Source organism: Ochotona princeps, chromosome 1 (assembly GCF_030435755.1).
Source record: "Ochotona princeps isolate mOchPri1 chromosome 1, mOchPri1.hap1, whole genome shotgun sequence".
NCBI classification, from domain to species: domain Eukaryota; kingdom Metazoa; phylum Chordata; class Mammalia; order Lagomorpha; family Ochotonidae; genus Ochotona; species Ochotona princeps.
This window is the reverse complement of record NC_080832.1, coordinates 69815212-69843204: the sequence shown is the minus strand read 5'-3', so window position 1 is coordinate 69843204 and position 27993 is coordinate 69815212. Positions and strand designations below refer to the sequence as shown.

Below are 27993 nucleotides of genomic sequence, written 5' to 3'. Positions count from 1 at the left end.
AGCTCACACATGGCTCAGTAGGGGTTGAGACCCAGCTTAGTCCATCCCACATCTACCCTGGTCCTCCAGGACACCAGACCAGTGTTGGGGTCTGGCCAGCTTGGTGCATCCAGTCCCAGTCCACACTTGTGCCAAGGGAGACTACAAGTGTTTCCTGACCAGAACGAAGCCCCCATTCCAGCCCATGCGCCCCTTGGTGGGAACCTCAACCCAGCTAGGTTGTCCCCTTACCTCCCCAGCCGGACCTGTTCCCAGCCATAGATCAAGCACATGCCAGTGGTTACTCTGACTCAGCTTGATTCAGCCCTTCACCTGTCCTGGCCTCTGTCTTAGACACTGTGGCTTAGCATCCCTGAGTCATGCAGACCAGTAGGTGCAAGAGCCTAGCTCGGCATGACCAGTGCTCCATCCTGGTTTCTAGTTTCGCTTGTGGGCTAAGGTTTGCTCAGTCCTGCTTAGTATGCCCTGTTCCATTACCAATTCACACTTTAGCCAGCTGTTGGAGCTACTTTGCCCAGCTTTGTCCAACCCCCAGGTCTGGACCACATGTTCACCAGTGGGAGCTATGACTCGCCAAGGGAGTTTTCTAAGTTCCTCTACTTGATCCACTCCCAGACCCAGTTCCCATACATGCCCTTGGGTTTTAGGCTAGGTTCTGGCTAAATCTGGCCTTTCATTTGGCCTTATATGAGCTGGTGAACATTGCAGCCTGGCCCACCCCACACCCTATTCAGGATGCACATTCGGGTGCTGCTGCCTTGACCAGTCCAGACTGTTGTGGGTTCCTTTACCTATGATTGATGGTAAGCTCCTGGGTCACACCTATCTTAGTCCATCACCACCCCATCTTGACTTACTTTTTGTGGGTTTTGACTGCCAACTGCCTTGTCAGGTTTTACCCCACAAAACAGAGTTATAGAGAGAAGGATAAACAGAAATCGTCCATCTGCTGGTTCATTGTCCAAATGGCCACAACTGCCATGCTTGGAGCAGGTGGAAACCAGTATTGTGGAGATCCATCTGAGTCTCCTACGTGGGTGGCAGGGGTTCAAATAATGGGCCATGTGCTTTCTGAAATGGGTTAGCAGGGAGCTGGATCAGAAATAGAGCGCTGGGATTTCAACCTACTTCGTGGCTGAACAAGCTAATCCTCCACCTGCAAGTGCCGACATCACATATGGGTACTGGTTTCAGTCCCAGCTGCTCCACTTCTGATCCAATCCCTTCTTATGGCCTTGAAAACAGTGGAGGATGGCCCAAGTCTTTGGGCCCCTGTGTCGGCATGGGAGACCCTGAAGAACCTACTGGCTTCTGGCTTCTAGCTTCAAATCAGCTCAGCTCCCGCTGTTGTAGCTGTATGGTGAATGCAGCAGTATATGGAAGATTCCACTCCCTGTAAATCTGCCTTTAAATGAAGATAAATCTTAAAAAAAAAAAAAAAAGCTGGCATTATGGGTACCTGTTCAAGCCTTAGCTGCTCAGCTTCCTATCCAGCTCTTCTGGGGAAGCCGTGGGAGATGTTCCAAATGCTTGTGCCCCTATCCCCTACTTGGGATACCTGGATGCCTCTCTGACCTCTTGACCTGTGCCTGGCCCAGCCTTGAGCATTGCTTTTGGGGGAGTGAACACATATGGGCTTTGGGCCATCCTCCACTGCTTTCTCAGGCTGTCAGCAGGGAGCTGGATGGGAAGTGGAGCTGGCACACACACCGGTGCCCATTTGGGGTCTCTGCATATGCAGGGTGAGGACTAGCCACTAGGCTACCACTCTGGGCCAAGATTTCTTTTTTCTCCTTTAAAAGATTTAGCTATTTTTTTTAAAAATTTATTTTTATTGGAAAGTCAGATATACAAAGAAGAGGAGAAACAGAGAGGAAGACTGTCCATTGATTCACTCCCCAAGTGGCCGAAACAACCCAAGCTGCGCTGATCCAAAGTCAAGCCAGGAGCCTCTTCTGGGGCTAACATATGGTGGCAGGATCCCAAGGCTTTGGGTGGCCCTCCAGTGCTTTCCTAGGACAAAGATGAGGCTGCAAGGACAAGAACAGCACCCATATGGTATCCCGGTATGTGCAATGTGAGGACTTCAGCTGCTAAGCTACCGCGCCAGTCCCAGATTTAGCTATTTTTGAAAGATTTATAGAGGAGTTAGCCATTTTGAAAGATTTATGGAAGAGAGACAGATCTTCCATCCACTGGTTCACTCCTCAAAGGCTGGAGCAGAGCCCATCTAAAGCCAGGAGCTTCTTTCGGGTCTCCCACATGCATGCAAGGGGCCCAAGAACTTCAGCCATATTCCAATGCTTTCTGGATCAAAAATGGAACTGCTGGGACATGAACCAGTGCCATATGGGATGCCAGTGCTGCAGGCTGTGGTTTTGCAGGTTTTATGCCACATCATCAGCCCTGTAATAGTGCTCTAATAAATACCTTGCTTTCATATCATACGCTTTGTTTCATTGATGAGGTATAAAGATTTAAGGAATATCTGTAATGCCTTAATTATAAGTGAATCTTTGGCTTAAGTATCAGGACATCTCTGGGGAGTGAAGTGCCGGAGCCCAGCTCCAGCCGAGTTCAGAACTTGCGAAGGATGCAGGCATACAGAGGAAAGAAGCGGATCACTACAGTTTCAGGATCTTAATGGACAATGCAAGAAAGCTGTCCCCCTTTATACATTCACCCTCATAAGCTCTGGCACAGACTTGATGTCATGGTCAAGTGGGTGTTTCCAAGAATAGTTCTGCTGTCTGTTTCACCTAAAAGCTCAATAGAAGTTCTCAGTAGATGCTGCATATGAATCAGTAACACAGTCCTACAACAATCCTCATTCTACAACTTAATCTTGAATCGGTTAAAGGAAGAAATGCATCACAAAAATAGGGGAACCTAAAGATCAAGGATGGTCAATGGGGGCAGCAGAGACAGACAGCATGAATCATAAAAAGCCCTTATTAGCGACATTAACCTCCAAGCTCACATTGATAGTAAAAAACCAGCTCCGCAGCAGCAAACAATACTCGAATGGATGGTCCAGTGTCCATGCAGAGGAAGGTAGAGTTGCATTCAGGTGGTTGTAGAGACATCTGCTGGGCCCTGCCATGCAGCAGGAAATTCCTTGTGGCCCTGTCTGCAATGGTACAATGCTCTTCATACCTTCGTGTCCCCCATTTCCACTGCACGGACCCCAGCAGTGAACTAAGAAATGGAAGACCCCTATGACTCTGTGTAACTCTGATTTCCAAAATACATAAAAATATTTACCATCTATTAAACTTCATAATTGCTGTATTTAAATTTCCCTGTTGTGTCTTTGGGCAGTTTCCAACCTATGTTCTTTGCCTTATAAGTACTGGGATTGTTCTGGAACAATATTGTAAATAGGTCCTCAACTGAGTTTTGGTTTGGAGCAAGTAGGAAGTACAGCTGGTAAATCTTTGGTCAGCCACGCTTGGCTGGCTCCAGCCAGTGTTTATGTGTGTTTTATCATTTAAAGGGAGCCAGTGGATGGGGATGCTCTATCTCAGCATATGGGAGCTCTGGTCCTCCGTCTCTCAAATAAAAAGTGATCAGATTGAGTTATCTGCTGGAAATTTCAAAAATATATAGGCTGGTGTTTGGTTCAGCTGGTAAGACACCACTTTTCACGCCTCTGTCCTGTGCTGATTGGGTTTGATTTCCAGTTCTGCTTCAAATTTCAGCTTCCTGCTAATACACACACTACAAAGAGTGGGTGCTGGCCCAAGTGCCTGCGTCGCTGCCACCCGCTGTGGATCTGGGTGGAGTTCTGTGCTCTTGCCTTCAAACTGGCCCAGGTCTTAACAACTAGGCCTTTGTAGGAGTCAACCCGCACAGGGGAGACACATACAAAATTTAAAAATTGGAAGCCAGTGTTGTGGCATACTGGGTGAAACCACTTCTTCCTCACTATCTCTCTCCTTCTCTCTGTAAATCTGCCTTTCCAATAAAAATAAATCTCTCTAAAAAAAAAAAAGGTGATATTCTTCTGTCAGCATTTTTTTTTAAATAAAGATTTATTTTTAGGGGCCTGGTGTGATAGCCTAGTGAGTAATCCATAGCCTTGCATACTCCAGGATCCCTTATCAGTGTTGGTTCATGTCCCAGCTTTCCACTTCCCATCTAGCTCCCTGCTTGTGAAAGCAACAGAGGGTGGCCCAAAGATCTGGCACCTTGCATCTGCACGGGAGACCGGGAAGAAGCTCCTGGTTCCTGGCATTGGATTGGCTTAGCTATGGCCATTGTAGCCATTTGCGGAGTAAACCTGTGGACAGAAGATCTTTTTCCTATCTATAAATATGCTTTTCTGATGAAAATAAATCTTTAAAAAGAAATACTAGTGGAGGGGCCTGGCGCAATAGCGTAGTGGTTTAAGTCTTCGCCTTGAGTGAGCCGGGATCTCATATGGGCACCGGTTCTAATCCCAGCGGCCCCGCTTCCCATCCAGCTCCTTGCCTGTGGCCTGGGAAAGCAGTCAAGGACAGCCCAACGCCTTGGGACCCTGCACCTGTGTGGGAGACCCGGAAGAGCACTTGGCTCCTGGCTTTGGATTAGCTCAGCTCCAGCCATTGCGGCCACTTGGGGAGTGAACCATCAGATGGAAGATCTTCCTCTCTGTCTCTCCTCCTCTCTGTATATCTGCCTTTGTAATAAATCTTAAGAAAAAAAAAAAAAAGGAATACTAGAGGAAAGGCAAAGTTACAGGGCCTGGCACAATGTGGTTTTTTTTTTTTTTTTTTTGGTACATAATATACCTGATTTTTATTTTATTTTGATAATCTTTACATAGCTGATTAGGGCAAGGGTCAAGGACTATAGGAAAGTGGGTAAGACCATTGTTTTCCACATTCTCTCTTTTTTTCCCCTGTATCTTGGGCAAGGGGGGAAATAAAGGCAGATGTACAGAGAGAAGGAGAGACAGAGGATCTTCCATCTGCTGGCTCTCTCCCCAAGTAGCTGCAATGGCTGGAGCTGAGCTGATCAGGAGCCATGAGCCTCTTCTGGGTCTCCCACATGGGTACAGGGTGCCCATACTTTGGGCCATCCTCTACTACGTTCCCAGGCTACAAGCAGGGAGCTGGAAGGGAAGTGGAACAGCTTGGGCACAAACTGGCACCTATGTGGGATCCTGGCGGTTACAAGGCTAGGACTTCAGTCACTAGGCTACTGTGCCAGGCCCCCCTGTTTTCTTTAAAAGCAGTTGTGGGCTGGAGTTGGAATGAAGTGGGTCAAGCCAATGTCTGTGAAGCCAGCATCCCCTGTTGGTGCTGATTCATGTCCTGTCTACTTCATTTCTGATTTAGCTCCCCCTGCTGATGGCTTGGCAGAAAGCAGCAGCAGATGGACCAAGTTCTTGGACCCCTGCTACCTGTAGGAAAGGCCTGATGAAGCTCCTGCCTCCTGGCTTTGGCCTGCCCCAGTCCTGGGCTCTGTGCCATGTAGGAAATAAACCAACACATGGAAGATCCCTGCCTGTAACTCTTTTCAAGTGAATAAATAATTCTTTAGAAACAAAATTAAAGAAAAAAATGTCTAAAAATAGAATAGTCAGATGACACTGATGGACTATCAATTTCATGCACTTCTCATTTTTTTTTTATGTAAATGGACAACCTAGAAATGTGGTCAAGAGCTGTCTGTGATTTGACTCAGTCTTTGGGTTCTAGTTGCACCTTTGCTGTGAACCCCTCCAAAAGGGCCGTATGACCATATACTTGAGCTGTGACTGGTGGACATTCCTACAGCAGAGTGGGAATTAGGCGAACAGCTCCCTGTCTGCATCAAGTAAGTCTCTACAAAAATCAGACCCAGTTTCTAAGACTACTACTGGATTTCAGACTGTTAAGATTTTTTTTTTCCCTCAGCTATTTATCAGCCTAGCAGAATTGCTAGAATGAATTGTTAGAATACAGAGAGGCACAGCACCCACCCTGTCAGTGCTCAAAAAATGCTTATTTTTTTGGAGACATTTCTGCTGTTAGCATGGCATGATTTACAAGAACACTCTTTTTGTGTGTCATCTCATTAATATTTATTCACAGTTCATGAGGCCACACTCACCCCAGGTAGCTATTTATATCACTGGACATGACTCATTGATTTGTGAATATCGATTCCCAGGGAGATCAGTGGACTGAAAGAAATGTGCTCAAACTCAAATCACTGTAATCACAAATGAAAAAGGAGATTCCATATTTTTTTTAACTTTTCACGTCCATGTATGATATATGGGAAGGACCCTAGCTTGGTGTCAGAGAAAAACACTGTAAGAAAATTGCAGAAAACCAACCTAAAAGTTTGAACCTTATGAAAGGACTGAATTGGATTTCATTGATCAGAATTACTGGTCTTATTCTGGGTTAGGGCCCCACAGCCAGCTGACCAAAGCCTTTATATCTACAGCTAGCAGCAGTTGTTGCACTACTGAGCCACACTTGGTCCAGGCTAAAGGTTCTGTGAGCCCGTCTGAATTTGGTTCTTCCAGAAGGTAAGTGGTAGATATGCAGTCTCTTAGAGAAATACATGGGAAGTCCCTATGAGGGCAGAGTGATTTGAACTGAAACAAAGGAAAGGATAACCTGTCTTTAATGTGGTAGGTGTTTCATTAGTGTTTAGTAATAAAGGAAGCCATAAGACTATATTTCTAAGTCCCACAGTCATTTAGTCGTAGAAAGTACTTAGGGGTGCTTGTCTAAGGCGCTCTGCTCATGCATGCAAATATGTGAGACTGTTGTTTGGCTTTTCATTTAGACACCGTGTTCCTTCATTTACTGTTTTAAAATAGCTCCCATGTTTTAAAGTGATAGAAGTAAAAAGAAGCAAAATTTGGTTTTGGTTTACTAAATACAGAACATGTTAATTAAAATGAGTTAGCTTTTTCTCCTCTGGGTTTTTAGATAAAATAGAAGCTCCAGAACTTTGTAAGTGTTAAAGAAATGTAAAATGATCAGTAATGTTTAAAAGAAAATTATGAGAAAAGACCTTAATTTTTTTTTATCATTTTTAAAATTTTGAACAATAACATAGGGTTTGGGATTTCCCTAAATTCTTTCCAAATTCCCACCCCCCGACTGATTTTCCCCATATTATTACAATAGTATAGTCCACCTTAATTCTTTCAAATGGGATAGTACTTAGTAAATGATTGCCTTAGTTCATGTGATATGCCTGAAATTTTAAAAGAAATTTTTTATTACCTCTTTGAGATTTACACAGGTGTATATATACTAGAAAAAACAAACATATTTCTTAGTTTTTTTCCTTCCCTTTTTATTCCTTGTTTTCCTTTGAATGTCCTGTGTATTATTCTCAACTCCCACAGACCTGAGGTAGGCTATATTAATGTTCTACTGTGTATTCTCCATTTTTTATTTGACTATACTCGTATAGTCAAATACACACGTACCTACATTTGATATACAAGAGGTCTTTAAAAAGTTTATGGAAAATGAAAAAAAAACTATACAAGATTCCAAATGTTTTTGATACAACACACCTTTTTATTTTAGATTATTTTTATTTGAAAGGGTTACAGAGATAGTCACACACACACACACACACACACACACACACACACACACAGACAGAGTATTCCATCTGCTGGCCTATTCCTAGATGCTTGCAAGGGCCAGGGTTGGCTAAGGTCAAAGTCAGGAAGCAGGAACTTCGTCTAGGTCTCATATAGGTTACACAGACCAAAAAATGTGAGCCATCTTCTGTTTTGCTCATTGTGTTCCTAGAAAGCTGGATTGGAAATAGATCAGCTGGGACACAAGATGGCATCTATTTGAGACATTGGTGGCACAAGCGGCATTTTTAGCCACTACCGAACAATGCTGGCCCACAAAATTTATCTTTTAATTTCATTTTCCATGATCTTTGTTTTTTTTTTTTTAAGATTTATTTATTTATATTGCAAAGTCAGATATATTCAGAAAGGAGGAGAGACAGAAATATCTTCCGTTTGATGATTCACTCCCCACGTGTCTGCAATGGCTGGTGCAGCGCCAATCTGAAGCCAGGAGCTTCTTCCAGGTCTCCCACACGGGTGCAGGGTCCGAAGGCATTGGGCCGTCCTTGACTGCTTTCCCAGTCCACAAGCAGGGAGCTGGTTGGGATAGGGGACACCAGGACTGGAATCGGTGCTCATATGGGATCCTGGTGCCTGCAAGGCGAGGACTTTAGCCACTAGGCTACAGCGCCAGGCCCTCCATGATCTTTTTGAAGTACTCTAATACCCTTGCATCCATTGCAGAGTTGCATTTTACTCATTGACTTACAATCTGACATTGAATCTATAGGTGAGTTAATTTGGGGAGAATCAACTTCAATACTGTAGTTCAATCAACTACACTATTGACTTTTCCAACCCCCAAACATGAAATATCACCACTAAGTATAATTTATTTACATAGTAAGGCACATGACTTTGACATTGCTATCTGTTCCTTGAACCACTCCTGCTTTGGTTTCGATGACACTTCCCTCATGGTTTTGTTTTGGCTCATTGGTTTTTTTTAGACTTTGTTCATAAACTTCTTTGAACCTTTTGCTTTTCCTCAGGATTCTTTCGTTGGCTCACTTCTTGTCTCTGAGTGATCTCCTTTCCCTGTTTGTCTTCTGTTTGTGCCATTTAGTTTTTGTTGTTGTTATGTATACTCATATGCATTGTGAACATCGCACTTTTGTTGTTCAAAATGTCGGGGTACAATTTGTACTTGTTTGCACTTGTAACTTTTGGAAATGATGTGCTTAACATACCTTCCTTTAAGATTATGTAACATTTTTGTTAGTATTTTGATATTTTAGGACTCAATTTTTATATTTAGTACTTTATTCCAACTAGAAGGAGGAAATTGAGGATTTCACTTTTTTTGTATTTTTGGTTGATGCTTATTTTTGTCTTTTTGTTCTAGGATTCTTTTATGTATTATTGGGAGTTGTTACTGATCAATTTATATGGAGCAAAATATAAAAGATTTATGTATTTTTACTTAAGGCAGAGTTACAGAGAGAAGGAGAGACACAGAGAGATCTTTCATCTGCTGATTCACTCCCCAAATTACTACAGACTGTTGCTGAACAGATCTAAAGCCAGGAGTTTCTTCCAGTTTTTCCACATGAGTACAGGGGTCAAAGAACTTGAGGAATCTTTGATTGCCTTCCAAGGCACATTAATAGGGAGCTGGAATGGAAGTAAAGCAGTAAGGACTTAAACCAGTGCCCATGTGGGATGTTGGCACCACAGGTAAAGGCTTAACCTACTATGCCACAGAACCAGATCCAATGCCTGTTTCAAAGAGTTTTCTGCCACTTTTAAAATTTGATTTACAAGTTTCCTAGGGTTCACTCACTGAAATAGCCGCAATGGCCAGAGCTGAGCCGATCTGAAGCCAGGAGCTTCATCTGGTTCTCCAGCATGAGTGCAGGGGCACAAGCACTTGGGCCACCTGCTGCTGCTTTCTCAAGCTCATTCAGAGAGTGCTGGATCAGAAGGGGAACAGCTGGGACTTGAACTGGTGCCCATTTGGGATCTGGCATCACAGAGGGAGGCTTAAGCTACTATGCTATGGCGCTGGCTCAACTACCACATATTTTAACCTCATTGAACCTTGCAAAACAATAGTTTTTCAGGGTAAATAAAAAGAAATTTGTTCATGTCAGCTATGCCTTGATTCTTAGATTCCAGGCTTGCTTTAGAAACAGATTATGGTAACTTTTCTTTTAAGTGAGCAAAAATGCATCAAAATTATGATGTTCCAGATGTAACTTAGTTGATGTAATCATGTGTAATTGCTGATACTGTTTCTTTATCTGCCTAATCTTTACTGTTATTCTAATCTGAGCCAGTTCCGAAAGAATTACTTGACTGATTTCTGTTTTATTTATACTTTGTCTCATAGTTAAAGCATGAATATGTTATGAAGATCTACTCTGTTTTTATGATTGTTATTTCAATGATAAAGTCAAAGAATCAAGTTTTAAAATGAGAAGGCAATTCAGTTCATTATTATGACTCAATGGCTTCTGTGTGCACAGACCAGAATGCTAAAGAATGAGGATCTGCAAGGGATGTGACTTTTCAAGAGAAGGGACATAGAACAAAAATATCTAGAAATTCATTTAGGCACAGTGCCAACTGACTGCAGGAATTTAAAAGAGGGAAAAATAACTCTGGCATTGGATGATTGGGGAAGGCTTTCTGAGAAGCTGAGGCTTATTTAAGATCATGTCAGATGTGTGGTAAATGGGACATCTTGTAGGATGAGAAAAACGAGAATTACAGAGTGGGAATACATTGTGCAGAGGCCAGAAACACAATAAAATGACAAGCTGCTATGGGTGAGAGTATAAGGGAATAGAATACAAACTGGGACACATTGTGGAAAATTTTTGTGTTTTTTTGTTTAAAAAAACCTTGCTATTACTTGTAAGCATCAAATATCATGAAGCATAAACCATAAATATTATGGCTAGAAAGTTCTTAATAGTTTGCTGACATGAAGAAACAACCTGGTATACTGATGAGCTTAAGCCAGTCTACATAATATATGCAAGTGTTATTAACCTCAGTATTTTCTCCATATTTCAGACAGTGTCTCTAACCATGGGGGATTGGAACCTATTGGGTGGCATCCTAGAGGAAGTCCACTCCCACTCAACCATAGTGGGGAAAATCTGGCTGACCATCCTCTTCATCTTCCGAATGCTGGTTCTTGGCGTGGCTGCTGAGGATGTCTGGGATGATGAGCAGTCAGCATTTGCCTGCAACACACAGCAGCCAGGCTGCAACAATATCTGTTATGATGATGCTTTCCCTATCTCTTTGATCAGGTTCTGGGTTTTACAAATCATCTTCGTGTCTTCTCCTTCACTCGTGTATATGGGCCATGCGCTTTACAGACTCAGAGACTTTGAGAAAGAGAGGCAAAGGAAGAAGTCATACCTCAGAGCCCAGATTGAGAATCCAGAACTCAACATAGAAGAGCAGCAAAGGATAGACAGGGAACTGAGGAGGTTGGAAGAACAGAAGAGGATCCATAAAGTCCCTCTGAAAGGATGTCTACTGCGCACTTACGTCTTACACATCTTGACCAGATCTGTGTTGGAAGTAGGGTTCATGATAGGCCAATATATTCTCTATGGGTTTCAAGTGTATCCCCTTTACAAATGTACTCAACCTCCTTGCCCCAATGCAGTGGATTGCTTTGTATCTAGGCCCACAGAGAAGACCATTTTCATGCTCTTTATGCACAGCATTGCAGCCTTCTCCTTGCTACTCAATATACTGGAAATATTTCATCTAGGTGTCAGGAAAATAATGAAGGCACTTTATGAGAAATCCAGCAGTGAGGGTGTTGAGAATGAAAGAGGCCCTCCATTCCAGTTGAGGAAATATTCAGTGGCTCAGCAGTGTATGATTTGCTCTTCCTTGCCAGAAAGAATTTCTCTACTTCAAGCCAATAACCAGAAGCAAGGAATCCGAGTCAATGTTCCAAAGTCTAAGGCCATGTGGCAAATTCCACAGCCCAGGCAATCTGAGGAAGATTCTTCCTTTAGCAAGAAAGAGTGGGCTGAGAAGGATCAGCACAGTGGACAGCTCCATGTCCATAGCCCTTGTCCCCATGAGGCCAGGCCTAGAATTCAGCACCTGGGACAGCAACCAGACCATTCCTCCTTTGCCCCACAGAATACAGCTTCCCAGTCTTGTCCAGATACAACTGCCTCAAGACACTGTCCAGTCTATGCAGCGGGGACCTGGAAGCAGTCCCAGGACCTGGAGCCCTCAGGCGAGCCTGCCACAGATTTGCACAGCTACTGCCGAGACAGTGACAGCAGTGTGAGAGAGAGCGGGGGCTGGGTGGACAAGTCACACCCAGGCAGTCGCAAGGCCAGCTTTTTGTCTAGGCTATTGTCTGAAAAGGCACAGCTACAAAGTGATTTGGGAAGCTCAGGTTCTCAGAACAGCTCCTGTTTGAATTTTTCACATCGGGAAAACAGTTCCTCGCCTGTGCTTTCCATTACTGGGCACAAAACGTCAATGGTAAGTAAAGAGAATCAACCCTACTGATCGTGGGACTATCACAAGAGGTGTTCCACTCTGCCTGCCTCTCTCCCTTGTTTCCTTTCTGGTGTGTGTGTGTGTGTGTGTGTGTGTGTGTGTGTGTGTTCAGAGAGGAGATTGACTCATAGAAAGCTAAATTCATTCAATACATTCAGCTATATTCAATCAAGAAAGCAAAATCTGTAGAAAGCTTAGATTATTTCTATATCTCTGTTAAGTGCTGGTATATAAATGCACAAAATAGTTTAACATCAGAGGGCTCAGATGAAATCATTATACAGATAAACATATAAATGTGATTAAGCATGATCTAATGTGCCATGTCAGTGGAAGTGGTGACTTGGGAGAGACTTAATCACTTCTGTAGGATGAGCCATGGAAAGCTTAGAGTTGAAGCTCCTTTGAACTGTATTTGGGCGATGTGGCAAGTTTCTTCAGAACAGGGAGGACTGGATTCATGAAGAAGGCTGTCCTGGTTGAAGGATCAGCACAGACAAACTAAAAGGTGTGACCCAGCCTCAGGACCCTCTGGGGACCTGAAGATGCCTGGAGAGGTGGGAGGGTGGTGGAGGAAGGCTGAGAAGTGGGTGTGAATGTCTTGTAGGGAGGTAATGGAAAACCCCTAGAGAATGCAAATCAGAAAAGAAGCCAAATCAATGAGGCACCTCAGAAAGCTCTTTCTTCCACAATGTGGAAAATGAATCTGAGGAAAGTATCTTTTGTAACCTTAGGTTGCCCTCATCTCACTGAGGCAGGAGGGTGTGCTCTATTACTTTATCACCTCTGGCATTTAAAAATCATTTACAAATATTTGGTGATATATTTCACAAAGACTAGAAGTCAATATTGTATTGATTTTAGTTCTTTTCTCTGAAAAGCCACTGTGAGAGCAATGCTCCCTGGCTATTGTAAAACATAGCGAATGTTTACTATGGCTTCTTCTCAGTTCTGGAACAAAGGATGAACAAAGTGTTCCACTCACTCCTGACAAAGTCTTCCCGTTAAGCAGAAAACCTTGTGTCTGATGGGAAAGTGTCCCAGCTGAGCTTGCTCACTTGTTTCTTCCCTTGCTTCATTTTTTTTTTGGGTTGATAACAACTGAAACTGGGTACCACAATTTCTTGCCTCCCAGGAATTTAGAGACATTGTTACTATTGCACTAAACAAAGCCTTATTTCAACTAGAATCATGTGCCTATTCCACCTATATTCACAACCTCTCTGACCAGCCATCTACCTATGAGACTACGTGCACGATAACAGATGAGTGCCTAAAACTCATTTGTGAAGTCAGCAAGACAACTCCCACCATTTCCCCTTGTGTGTGCCTCCTGTGTGGAAAGCAGCCTTTGAATCTGCAGAGAATCAGAGGAGAACAAACGGTGCTCAGTGGAGACAGATGTTTGCCAACCTTCAGCTTATCTTTTTAGAAAAGCCAACCCACCTCAGTTTGGAAAAAAGATGATAAAGTTGAGGGATTTCTTTCTTTTAATGTCCCCCCATGTGGAGATTTATCTCCCTAAGTGTAAATAAAAATCAAAAATCATTTTCATGTGGGAGGGAGATGCACCACTAACCTTCTTATAAATTCAGGACATAAAAGGCTAATCAGGCATGTTTGATTCTGAAGGTCACAGTTTTTTTTTAAGGAACAAAAATCCCCTTGTACAGCAGTTGTGGGTTCACAGTAAAACTGAATGAAAATAGCGAGTTACCACATAACCTACATACACACGATCTTCTCTGTCATATCCCCCGCCCCCCCCGCCCCCCCGGGAACATCTCACATCAGAGTAGAGCTTTGTACAGCTGATGAAGTTTCACTAACATATCACCACCAGCAGTCTGTGTTTGCACTGAGATTTATGTTGGTATTCTGTGGGTTGTGACAAATGTATGGCATGTGTCCACCTTTAGAGCATTGTGCAGAATCGTTTCACTGGTGGGCTGACACTGTTTCACAGTGGGTTGAGGCACTGCTTGAAACACCAGCATCCCATAATGGAGTGCCAGTTTGAGTCCCAAGTGCTCTGCTGCTGATTCAGCTTTGGACGAATGCACCTGGAAAAGCAGTGGGAGCAAGTGCTTGGGCCCTGCCACTTGCATCGGAAACCAGGATGAAGTCCCTGGTTCTGGGCTTCATCCTGGCCCATCTTTTGCAGGTATCTGGGGGGAATGAGCAAGCATATAGAAGACCTCTTTCTCTTTTTTTACTCTCTCTCTCTCTCACACACACACCCCTCCATAGATTTAAAAAGTAAATATATAAATCTTAAAAAAGAGAATAGTTTCACTGCCCTAAAACCTCTCTGCACTATGCCTGTTCAAAGTCCACCCAGCCCTCCCCCCCACCTCCTCTGCAAGCACTGATCTTTTATGGTTTTTCTTTTTCCAGGATTGGTCATACAGTTGAAGACTTACATTATGAAGTCTTTTCAATTGGCCCTTTTCACTTAGTTGTGTGTGGTGAAGTTTTCTCCATGCCTTTGCATGGTTTATAGCCCATTTCTTTTCATCAACGAGTCATATTTCATCATCCAGATGTACTGCAGTTCATTTACACATTCACCTGCTGAAGGACATCCTGATTGCTTTCAAGTATGATTAAAGCTGCTATAAAACATCCATGTGCACATTTCACGTGGATATAATTCTCACTTCATCTGAGCATGACTACTGAGTAATATGGAAGAATGGGTTTAGTTCTGCAAGAAACTGCCAAATTGTCCTGCTTAGTGACTACCAATTTTTATGCTCACCAACAAGCAGTGAGAATTCCTGTTGTTGTACATTCTCACCAACATTTGATGTTGTCAGTGTTTTATGTTTTAGTCATTCGTTTTTTTTTTAAAGTCTTATTCATGTGTTTGTAAGGTGGAACAACACAAAAGGGAGGGGAAATGGAAGCAACAATAGGAGATGGAGGGAGGGAAGGGGGGAGACAGAGAGAAATCTTTTATCCTCTCATTCACTCTCAAAATAGCTTCAACAGTGAAGGATGGACCAAGAATTCAGAATTCAAAACCAGGAACTCTATCCCAGTCTCCCCCATGGGTGTTAGGAGCCCTAGATGCAAAGGCAGGAAGTTGGATATGAAACAGAGTAGCAAGAACTCTGATATAGGATGTCAGCATCACATATAGTGGCATAAACTGTTGTGCAGAACATTGGTCCTGGGTATTTATTATTTATTTATTCATTGATTTGGAGGTGGGAACCAGGGAGACGGAAAGAAGGAATAAAGGGGGAAAAGAATGCTTTCTTTGTTAATTTTTTAAATGCCCATACCACAATAGGTAGGAGACTGGCCTTGCTAAATCTGGGAGCTCAACCTGGGTCTCCCACATGGGTGGCAGGAGCCCGATTCCATGAGCATATGGTATGCATCAGGGGCAAGCTGGGGTCTGGGCCCAGAGCTTGCTATTGAATCCAGAAACTCCAATTTGATGTGTGGCATATCAGCCACTGGGCTAAATGCCTTGCTCTGGATTTTGGGCATTCTAATAAGTGTGTAATCATAATAGGTGTGTTATCATAAGTGTGTAATTATAACACAGTATGTCAATTTCCTAGTGAAATATGATGTGCTACGTCTTACTGAATGCTCACTTGCCATATGTATATTTTCTTTGATGAGACTATATCTTTTGCCCAGATTTGAGTTGAGTTTTTGCCTTATTGTTGAGTTTTAGAAATTTTTTGTATAATTTTGGGATAAAAGTGTTTTATTGGCTGTGTCTTCTGTAAGCATTTGTTCCTAATCTGTTGCGTGTCTTTTCATTCTCTTGGCATAGTCTTTGCACAGCAGAAGTTTTAGTTTTTTCCATGACATCTATTTATTTTAAGAACTCTTTAACATATGGTCCAGTAATTGTATTTCTGATTATGTAGTCTAAAGAATTGAAAGAAGTGGAATATGTTTGTATATTAATGTTAATAAGCAGTAATATTCATAATGACCAATAGCTGGAAACAGCTCATATGTTTTGTGATGTATACAAGTGTGTATTATTTAAATTGTATTTCCATATAATGTAATATTATTCAGCCTTTGAAAAGAAGACATTTCAGGCCCGGCATGATAGCATAGTTTGTTAGGGTCCGCGCCTTCCATGCAACCAGATCTCATGTGGTTGCTGGTTCTAATCCCAGCAGCTCCACTTCCCATTGAGCTACCTGCTTGTGGCCTGGGAAGGCGGTCGAGGATGGCCCAAGACCTTGGGACCCTGCACCCGTGTGGGAGACCCTGAAGAAGTTCCTGGTTCCTGGCTTTGGATTGGCTCAGCTCCAGCCATTACGGTCACGTGGGGAGTGAATCATCGGACAGAAGATCTTCCTCTCTTTCTCTCCTCCTCTCTGTATATCCGCCTTTCCAATAAAAATAAATAAATCTTAAAAAAAGAAGAAATTTCCTTTTCTAAGATTTATTATTTGAGAGATTGACAGAGAAAGAGAGAGGCAGAGATCTTCCATCGGCTGGTTTATTCCCCAAAGGGCTACAACAATTAGTCCTGGTCCAGTTTGAAGCCAGGAGCCTGGAACTCCATCCAGATCTCTCATGTGGGTGGCAGGAGCCGAGCACTCAGGCCATCTTCTGCTGCCTTCCCAGGCACGTTCACAGGCAGCTGGATCAGAACTAGAGGAGCTGGAATATTTGTACCACAAACAGTGGCTTACACCACAATGCTAGACCACCAATGGAAGAATATTCTGACCCATGCTACAATATGGATGACCCTTGAAGACATTATGTAGGAGTGAAGTAAGCTAGACATGAAAGGATATGTATTTTGTGAGTCCACATGCATGAGGTACCCTGAGTAGTCAAGTGCAGAGGGAAAGAAAGTAGCATGGGAGGGGGGGAAGGGTGTAAGAAGTTATTGTTCCATGGGTGCAGAATTTCACTTTTGCAGGAGGAAAGTGATTCTGGATAGGCAGTGATGATGGTCAATACAACAGTGTGTGCTGTACTTAATGATCACAATGGGACATTTTATGTTATGCATATTTCACTTCAAAGGCAAAAATCTTGTCTCCTCTAAGGAAAATGTGTCTGATCTTAGGCAAGTATAGGCTTCTGAATGTGTTCCTTTTTTTTTTTTTTTTCATCTATGGTAGCACACACTGCACAGAGAAGAAAACTGCAGGAGACACACTTTTTAAGTATTTCCTGCCTCAGTTTTCTTCCATTGCTGTTGTTGCTACTGGGTCCTTTGCTGAAGAGTTCAGAAATGTTACTTGGTAGATTATCATTCAGTTAAGGTTTGCTTTGTGCTTCCTAGGACTATTTTCAGTTTACTTATTGTCAACAAGACCACTAGAGTGACAGTGTGTTCTTAGTGTATCATATCAGGAGGATCCTCACCTAGGTTTGTACCCTTCCTGATGAAGAGAATTTCAATTACTTGATGGCAAAGTCAGCCAGATTTCTCCACTGGAAAACTACCAGGTTTCCTTTTATATATAGCCAATTTAAAAAGATTTATTTATTTTTATTGGAAAGTCATAGTTATAGAAAGAAGGAGCTGAGCTGATCTGAAGCCAGGAGCCAGGAGCTTCTTCTAGGTCTCCCATGTGGGTGCAGGGTCCCAAGTCTTTGGGCCATCCTCAACTGCTTTCCCAGGCCACAATAGGGAGATGCATGGGAAGTGGAACAGCTGGGATATGAACTGGTGACCGTATGGGATCCTGGTGCATGCAAGGTGAGGACTTTAGCCACTAGACTACTACGCTGGGCCCTAGTTTTCATTTTACAATTAATGAGCATGTATGAGAAGATTCCCAGAGATTATGTGTATACATCTTTATCACATTCTTACTTTAAGGTTTTATGATCAGTTATTGTTTTTTGTTTGAATGAAATGGCTCAAGAGTGACTATTACTGAGTTTATTTCCATTGTCTCCCAAGCTGGGGAGCTCTCGGTCAGCCTGAGTTTCTCTAGCTGTATGGTGTCTCCTGTGCCTGTTACTGCTCAAAGCTCAGCTTGCAGTCCCAACAGAAGGATAGATTCTCAGGAAGAGAGGCAGACTGAGGGCTTGCATTGATGATGTCATATACAAAGGAACATCAGGAAGTTCATGGAAAACATGTGCTAGGGACAAACTCTGGGGAGCAGAGTCAGATGGAAGTGAGTAAGGTGCTCCAATGACCATGTTACTCCAGAGATGCCACCTTCACAAGAGCTGAAATGAGAGACCGGAGTGCTTGCCTTTGATACAGTCATGAGAACAGATACATTGACAATGGCAGGAAAGAAAGTGACTTGCATTATTGCGCTCCCAGCTGCAAGCAACACAATGAGGAGAAAGACATCTGGCCTTCCACTCGGGAGGAAGAGGGAATTGAGTTCAAATATTAGATTGGAGATCCAGCATCAGACATGTGAAATAGACTGAGCCCCATGGTCCTCAGCCCCAGGTCCCTCACAGGTGGAGACAACACCATGTGTTGCAATGTCAGCCCATGAATAAATCTTCAAAGACATGCAGTTTTAACAGATTCATTCAAACAGAAGAAGGAATATCTGACCTTGAGGCTAACTTAAAATACCAGTTCTTTTGGGTGGGGATGAGAAATGGTGTAATTCCAGATAAGTAAAAACTGAACAAATTCACCACCACCAGACCAGTCTTACATGAAATTCTGAGGGAAGTCCTGCACTAGAAGCTAACATCATGAAAACACAGGATACAACAAAATTCACTAACAAATCAGGCAAAAATCAGTATCCAGTCAACAAAATGACAGGTGTTAGTTCTTATCTGTCACTATTAACCTTTAGTATAAATGCATTGCATTCACCACTCAAAAGTCTTTCTTTGACTGAGTGGATAAAAAACCCAAGACTCCACTATATCCTGCCTACAAAAACTTACTTCACAAATAAAGATACACATAACTGAAAACTCCCCCAAATCTTAAGACAGATATGAGCCTATATAGGTCCAGGAGGTCCCTAGAATCCCAAATAGACATGACCAGAAAATATTCTCATGGAGACACATTACAGCCAATGTTTCAAAATTACAACGCAAGAAAGTAGTTCTATAATCTGAAAGAGTAGAACACCAAGTCATCCAGAAGGGAGCTCTCAGGAGACTAGTCCCAGATTTTTCAACAGAAGCTATGGGGATGGGACTGATGAAATAGTATCATACATCCCAGTTCTAAAAGTCAAAAAAATGCCAACCAGTGCCCGGCAGCGTGGCTTAGCAGCTAAAGTCCTCGCCTTGAATGCCCCAGGATCCCATATGGGCGCCGGTTCTAATTCCGGCAGCTCCACTTCCCATCCAGCTCCCTGCTTGTGGCCTGGGAAAGCAGTTGAGGACGACCCAAAGCCTTGGGACCCTGCACCTGCGTGGGAGACCTGGGAGAAGTTCCTGGCTCCTGGCTCTGGATTAGCATAGCATTGGCTGTTGTGCTCACTTGGGGAGTGAATCATCGGACGGAAGATCTTGCTCTCTGTCTCTGCTCCTCTCTGTGTATCTGACTTTCCAATAAAAATAAATAATCTTTTAAAAAATGCCAACCAAAAATGCCATACCCAGCAAAGTTATCCTCCACAAATGAGGCAAAATTGAGCTAATTCATTACCAGCAATATGACTACACCAGTAGTGCCGCAGAACATGTCAAAGAAGGGAATAACAGGAACCCAAAAGGACAGACTCAGGAATGAAGCCCAGCATGAGGGACAAAGCCAAGCAGCAACTGAGCACTCAGTCCCATGACTAGAGGAAATCCGCACTGCCAGTGGGGAGGAGCAATGGGACAGCCTCAGGACAGCCCGTTTGTCCAAGTGCCTTCCCTGGGGAACCCTAGCTACATGAGGAACCCATGGTCACCATCATTCCATAAAGATGGATAACTCAGGGTTGTTTTGATTCAGTGAAGGAGCAACCATTATATCCACTACCACCCTCAGAGCATGTGCTGTGGTGAGGTAGCAGGCACCTTAAGGAAGAAATCGTTGTTGACCTAATGCCACGCTGTTGGAGAGAAGTCCCTGTATGTTCCCATCTCTGGGGGTGCACAGACACCCCTCCTACATGGGTGAGAAAGACCACAACCTCACAGATCCAGCTAGATGCAGCAGAGCAGCTGTGGCCAAGAACCCTAGCCCACACAGTGCTCTGCCCTAAAAGGAAAAGGGGGATCCTGCCTCTAGGCCCCCTGAAGTATAAACATCTGCCCCCTTAAATTTAAGCCTGTCTCCCGTTCCATTCCCTCCCTTTTATCATTCCGGGAATGTCACAACAGGACCTCATTTACCTATTACTATTCAGAACTTTGTGCACTGGGAGCTCTGGTTCCTCCCTTGCACAATGCTTGGGAGACTAGGTGTCAAGGATCCACATCAATCCACTGGGCCTCAGGCATCACTCAGTGTCTCCCACGGTCTGTCCCAGAGGTAGGAATTGAATGCAGGATCTTGATGTCAGAAGCAGGCCTTTTCACTCACTAGGCTAAGTGTCTGCTTGTACCAAACTTTCAGGGGAGAATCAACACTACACCAGTTCTCAAACCATTCCCCCAAATGGAAAGAGTGAGAACCCTTTCAAACTCATTTGATCAGGGTAGTATCACCTTGATTCCAAAACTAGATAAGGAAACAACCAAAAGACTGGAGAATATTACCTCATTGAACATTGATGAAAAATTAAGCAAAATCGAATCCACCAGCACATAAAAAAGATCATTCATTGTGACTAAGTGGAATTTATTCCAAGATGCAGGGATGATTACAAGAATACAAATCAATAACATAATAAATCAGACTCAGAGAATAAAGGATGAAAAACTGATATGATTATCATTTTTTAGTTGCAAAAAAAGTATTAAATAAAATTTCCTGGCTCCTGGCTTGAGATTAATTCAGTTATGGCTGTTGTGGCCACTTGGGGAGTGAACCAGCTGATGGAAGATCTCTCTGTCTCTCTTTTTCTGTAAATCTGCCTTTCAAAAAAATCTTTTTAAAAATGAAATATTTGCGCTTCTATGTTCTTTACAGCACTATTTCTAATAGTACAAGATATGCAACCTACCTAGACATCCATTGGTAGATGAATGGATAAAGAAAATGTGTTATATATGTGGAAAGGGATATTGTTTAGCCATACAAAATGAAGCCCAGGAGGCCAGGATTATGGCGCAAGTTAGCCTGCCACTTGCAACACTGGCTTCCTATATCACAGAGCTGGATTTAAACCCATCCAGGTTCCTGTTAATATGCTTGGAAAAGCAAGGAAAGGTGATTGAAATACTTGGGCACCTGCCACCAGTGTGAGAGATCAGTATGATTTATTGGCTCCCGGCTTCAGCCTGTTCTAGTCCTGGCTGTTGTGGGTATTTCCCAGGCCACAAGCAGGGAGCTGAATGGGAAGTGGAGCTGCCGGAATTAGAACCGGCAACCATATGGGATCCCGGGGCGTTCAAGGTGAGGACTTTAGCCATTAGGCTGCCACACCGGGTCCAATCAAGAATCTTTCCAAACAAAAACAGATTAAAAATAACCAAAACATTATGTGTGGATTTGAAGATATTTGGTAGCAATATAAGCTTATTTTTTGGTTACATTTTTCTATGAATTTCTTGAAGTGCTATCATATATTGAACTTTTCTCTGAATCTGTCATTTCTGGTTCCAGAGAAATAAAAGAGTTGCTAGTAAAGTTGTTTCCAGAGAGTAAGATCTTCTGGTTGTTGATTCACTCCCCAGGCAGCTGCAATGACTGGAGCTGAGCCAATTGGAAGCCAGGAGCCCGGAGCCTCTTCCAGGTCTCCCACATGGGTGCAGGGTTCTAAGGCTTGGGTCATTCTTGACTGTTTTCCCAGGCCACAAGCAGGGAGCTGGATGGGAACTGGGGCCGCTGGGATTCGAACTAGTGCCCATATGGGATCCCGGCATGTGCAAGGTGAGGACTTTAGCTGCTAGACTAGGCTACTGCGCCAAGCCCAGTTGTTTTCATTCTGTGTCTGTGCAATACTGGTCCTAAAGACCTTGTCCTTGGTCTTGCTCTCTGGTTCTCTGGACATGGAATCTGGATGGGAAGTGGAGCAGCCAGAATATGAACATCGGAACCCATATGGGATCCCAGTGCATGCAAGGCAAGGACTTTAGCCACTTGGCTACCATGTCGGGCCCTAAGGCAGCATCAACTAGAACTGAAACTGATCTGAAGCCAAGAGCTTCTTCCAGGTTTCCCTTGCTGGTGCACGGTCCCAAGACTGTGGGTCATCCTCCACTGCTTTCCCAGGCCATAAGCAGGGAGCTGGATGGAAAATGGAGTAGTTGGAACATGAACCGGCACCCTATATGGCATCCTGGTACTTAGAGGGGGAGCATTAGTCAAGCGAGCCATTGCCCTGGGCCCAGGTGTTCCATTTTTAATTTGTGGTATTAGTAACTTGCATGTACTTAATAAAAAAAGATTTATCTATTTTTTTGGAAAGACAGGTATACAAAGAAAAGAGACAGAGAGGAAGATCTATCTGTTGATTGACTCGCCAAGTGGCCTCAATGGCCAGAGCTGCGCTTGATCTGAAGCCAGGAGCCAGGAACTTCTCCCAGGTCTCCCATGTGGGTGCAGGGTCCCAAGGCATTGGGCCGTCCTCAACTACTTTCCCAGGCCACAAGCAGGGAGCTGGATGGGAAGTGGGGCTTCCAGGATTAGAAAAAGTGCCCGTACGGGATCCCGGCGTGTGTAAGGCAAGAACTTTAGCCACTAGGCCCGCATCTATTTTTTTAGTTAGTCTGGTGAGGTTATTAACCAGATTGCTCTTTTAGAATAACCAATTTTTGTTTTTTTAAGATATTCCCTCCTGTTGCTCGGCAGCGTGGCCTGGTGGCTGAGGTCCTCGCCTTGATCCCATGTGGCCACTGGTTCTGGTCCCGGCGGCTCCACTTCCTCTCTGTCTCTCCTCTCAGTATATCTGACTTTGTAATAAAAATAAAATACATAAAAAAAAGATATTCCCTCCTGTTTTCCTGCTTCAATTTATTTATCTCAGCTCTAATTTCTATTATTTCTTTTTTCTGCTTTCATTGGATTTGATTTTCTGCTCTTATTTTAGTTTCCTAATTAGGGTATTGATTTCAGAGCTTTCTTATTTTCATACATATTTCTATATATCCTCATACATTTCCCTCTAAGTACCACTTTGGCTACATTTTAAGTATTTTGTTATTTTGTCGCCACTTTCACTTAGTTTATGATATTTTAAATTTCTTTTGATATTTTTGCACTGATCCAAGTGTTTTGCTTCATCTTCAACTGTGAGGGGATATTCTGGTTATCTGGTAACTGTTGATTTTAACAGACATGCAACTTGAGACCTCGTTAGCTGCCATGATTCGGCCAGCAAAGGCTATTCATACATAGGCACCCATTTCTCCACACTTATTCCAATAGCAGACTGCATCTCACACACAAACAGCAAGATATTCAATCAAAAATGTTTTAGTTTGCATTTCAGTAATTACTAACATGAACATTTATGTGTTCATTGACCTTCTGTATTTCTACCATAAATTTGCCTGTTAGAATATTTTTGTTGGAAACTTTCCATGGCCTATTCTGGGCTGTTTCCTATCATGTTTCCCACTGGCATACATTTCGCATGGGTCGGGGGCAGACCAGGCTGAATTAGTTCATGTCATCCACTGGCAAATCCGAGCACCAGAACAGAGTGTGGGTCGAGCCAGGTTCGGTCGCAGCAAAAACCAGTATAAAATACGAAAGGCCAAGGTGAGGTGACCTGTACTGGATGTGACCACAGCACCCAACCAGCGACACGTGAGAACCAAGAAGGGAGGGGCAGAGCCGGCAGGAGAAAGAAGGGGTAGTTCCCTTGCTGGACAGCTACTCCCACTGGAGAGCATGAGCTGGGATGGGGACAGACCAGATTAGGCAGGACTACAACACCTGTGCGCCCCATGTGGACTAAATTAGGGAAAAGCCAGGCTGGGCTGATTGATCCTACTGGTGCAAAAAAAAAAATTAGAGTGGGTGAGGGTTGCTTGGGCTTAACCACAGCATCAGCTGGCAGAAGCTGGCACTGGGGGCTAATTCTGTCAAGTCTAACCACAGAACCACCTGGAGAGTGCATAATCCGGCAGTGGGAGAGGCCTGGGAGGGAAATAGTGGGCTCCTCCCTCTTGGGTTACCACTCCCATGGGAAGCACAAAAACTAGGATAGGGGCTGGGGTGGCTAGACAGAGAGGCACTCAACAACATCCATGGGCGCTGGATAGTTGAGCTGGTTAGATGGAACTAAGCTTCAATACCCATCGACATGTATGAGAGCCAAATGGGATGTGGGGCAGACTGCACTAGTCTGCTTCACATAGTGGCAAACCAGGGTAGGCGCAGGCCTGGTGGGAGTTATTGTGGGTCACTCTGACTAGGCTGCAGCTGCCACTGGTTTATGTGAGGGTCAAATATGTGCTGGGCAGAGCCAGGCTGGACTGCAACACCCATTGGTTCCAGTGGAAGTCGGGGCTGGAAACAGAACCAACCCAGCAATTGCAACCACCAGCGATGGACTGTGCTGGGCCCTGTGCTTGCTAGTGCATACAAGAAACTGGTCTGGGAACACCTCAGACAGTTTCTTTGGGGATCTCCCCAATTGAAATGTTGGACTCAGAACCCTAACCAAGAAAAGACAGAAGACAGAACAAGTCAATCAACCACCTCAGCTATATGTTGGCAGTGAAAAACTGGGCAAATGGAGACTCTATGATGGACTATGTCAATCAGTGGATTCTTCAAAGACCTCAACGTGCTTGGAGTGGCGAGACTGGCAGCGATTCGTAACTGATGAACTATCAAAACCACTTGAGCAAGACCCTCAGAACATGCCCCACATCTGGGACCTGGGGTGGGTGGGAGACTGGGTGGGGCTTTTCCCTCAGTATCTCCCTTTACCTCAGATACATGAAGGAAACAATATGGAAATAATAGTCTTACCTACTTTCCTATAGCCCTTGTATCTTTTTATCCTAATTAACTATGTAAAGATTGTCAAAAATATAATAAAAAAGTGGCAAAAAAGAATATTTTGTTAGTATATTTTCTTCTGATTTTTAGTTCTTAACATGTTATTGCATTAATCCTTTGTCTATATAGATATTGGAAGATTTTTCTCCCACTGTGCTTGTCTTTTGCTCTTGTTTATGACACTTTTAAAGTTTTTTTTTTTTAATTTGGTTACTTATTTGTTTAAGATTTATTTATTTTTATTGGAAAGGCAGATATACAGAGAGGAGAGACAGACAGGAAGATCTTCCATCTGTTGGTTCACTCCCCAAGTGGCAGCAATGGCTGGAGTTGAGCCAATTGGAAGCCAGGAGCCAGGAGCCCGGAGCTTCTTCTGCGTCTCCCAAGGCTTTGGGTCGTCCTCGACTACTTTCCCAGGCCACAAGCAGGGAGCTGGATGGGAAATGGGGCTGCTGGGATTAGAACCAGTGACCATATGGGATTGCAGGCATGCAAGGTGAGGACTTTAATAACTACGCTATTGCGCCGGGCCCCAGTTACTTATCTGAAAGGCAGTTATAGAGAGAGAAGGGAAAGATGAGTAGATGCAGAGAGAAATATTTCCCACCTGCTGTTTACTTCTCCAATGGCCACAATGGCTAGGATTGGGATAGGGAGCAGCCAGGGGCCAGGAGCTCCATTCAAATTTGCCCTGTGGGTACACAGGTCCCAGTTGGGTCATCTTCCACTGCTTTCACAGGTGTGTCAGTAAGGAGATGGGTCAGAAGTGGAGCAGCCAGGACATGAATTGGCACATTTCTGGGATGCCAGTGGTGGTGTAAGCTGTTATACCACACTGCCAGCCCCTGCTTATGGCATATAAAGTTTTTGCTATTATATTCAATAGGAAAATATGATTTCTAGGTTGTCTGCTTGGGGAAGGTATTTTTCTACTTTTAATTTGTTATAATTATATATAAATAACAAATATAATTATATAATACATTTATGCTATGAATGAGTGTCATTAGGCAGTACTCTGGAAGGCAGACTAGTATAGTTTATGCAACTTGTACGCTAAGAATCTTGTATGCAATTTATTGATCATCAAAGAATCTGAGGAGGACGACATTGACTTCACTGACGACCTGTGATGTATATATTGCTACAGGCTTCCTGACTGCATTTCTGTGACAATACCTAGGTTAGGGATAAGGAAATCAGTACTTTGACCAAACTTGTGCAGCGTGGCAGGGACACAGCAGGAATGAACGAATGTTTATTGGTAGAATGAATGAATGAACTTGAATTTGACCTAAGCTAGATTGGTTCAGCCACGTCTCCTGTATTTCCCTACTGCTGTCTGCTGTCCCGGCACAAGGGTGCCTGGGCTTCACATATGTTCAGGGTAAGAGACAGGTGATTGTATAACGGAACATTCCACATTTGAGCTCGTTTTCCCCTCCCAAAGTATCCAGAGCCAAAGATCCAGCTAATTGTCAAAGGCACAGAGACAGAGCATAGGTGAAAGTTGATCTTTTGGTGTTTGGCTTAGACTTGGACAAAACCATAATAGGAAGAGGAGACAAGAGGCTGAGTTGGGTCTTCTGCCACAGTGCCATCAGGCTGCAGGCCTTCTCCCGTGGACGGTCATCTCGTGAGAGGCAGCAAAGTCTGTCCTCTGCAGCTTTGCTTGGACTCCTGGTCTCTGTGATACTCAGAGTCCCAGAGAGATGGGTAGGACTCATTTTTGTAAACCCATTGAGTCTGTTTTTTTTCCTGGTTGATCAGTTTCTTATCTCTTTCAGAACATGCTTCTGGAGCTTTCATCAATTATGAAGAAGTAATGCACTGGGAGCAGCAAGGCTCTGCAGGGCAAAAGCTGCAGCTTCATCAGCTCACGCTGCGGGAAGGACAACAGAGCCAATGTCGTCCACAGACCCCCAGCAGGCAATGAGCTGTGTGCAGGATGCTCCAACCTGGCTCACCTCCCCAGAAAACCCTCTCCTTGCAGGGCCAGGGACAGTCTCTCACAACCCTCCCTGGTCGTATTGTTGGGGGCAGCTGTGCACCAACACAGAAAATCCATAGCAAGGGCAGCTGTTGCCCTGAAAAAGGGAATTGGGACATAGCCTCCTTCCCCAGCAGCCTGGAAAGACATTGGACTTTAAAAGCACCCCAGCCCTGCAGTAGCAGCAGTAATAGCAGTAGCAGTGGGTTCCTTGAATGTGAGTCTAGGACAGGCCTGGAGTTTTGTGCTCAGCCTCAGTTCAAATGTATTTCCTGTTGACAGAGAGAAGAGGAGAGGAGGGGTTTGTACAGATAGACACACCTTGCACTTACAGTTTCTCTCTACAAGTACCCTTAGCAGCCAGAGCTGTACCAGAAATAGGAAATCAGAACTTAATCTGGGTCTTCTATGTGGGTGACAGGGCCCCAAGTACTTGAGCCATCCCCCTTTGGCTCCCAGGAAGCTGGATTATAAGCACAGGAGCTAGGACCTGAAAGAGGCAGTCTGATGTGGGAGTCCCATGTGTAGTCCCACCTACATGCCCAATGCTCGTTCCTCTGTATGATTTTATCTTCTGCTAGCATCATTCATGGTATTGGTGATGCCTGTTATGGCCCAAGAGGTGTTTCCTGGGGATTGTCAAGTACCAGCTCCTCTTGCTGGACCTCCCTGCCCTTTAACTTGTCCTGAGTCATTCAGGACAGGTGCCTCAAAAGCACTCAGAACTTCCTGGAGCACAGAGACTGGGCAGCTAAACGATATACATCAATGAGTGGACCTGTGGAACCACGTGTTCCTTGTCTAAGTTTCGAGAGCCATAAGTGAAGGGCTCAATTCCCATGGTTAGCACCACTTAGCTCCTTCATTCTATGGCCAGACTCCCCAATCTTGACCATGCACCTTGTAAAAAGCACTTTGCAATGA

General features: G+C 43.8%; 1 protein-coding gene across 1 annotated transcript; it reads left to right on the top strand.

Annotated features, from left to right (window-relative positions):
* Positions 1-10624: 10624 nt before the first annotated feature.
* On the top strand, positions 10625-12210 carry GJA10 (gap junction protein alpha 10). The gene is given in 2 exon segments (XM_004600020.3): positions 10625-12067; positions 12070-12210. Coding segments are annotated over 2 exon segments (1584 nt in total).
* Positions 12211-27993: the final 15783 nt, after the last annotated feature.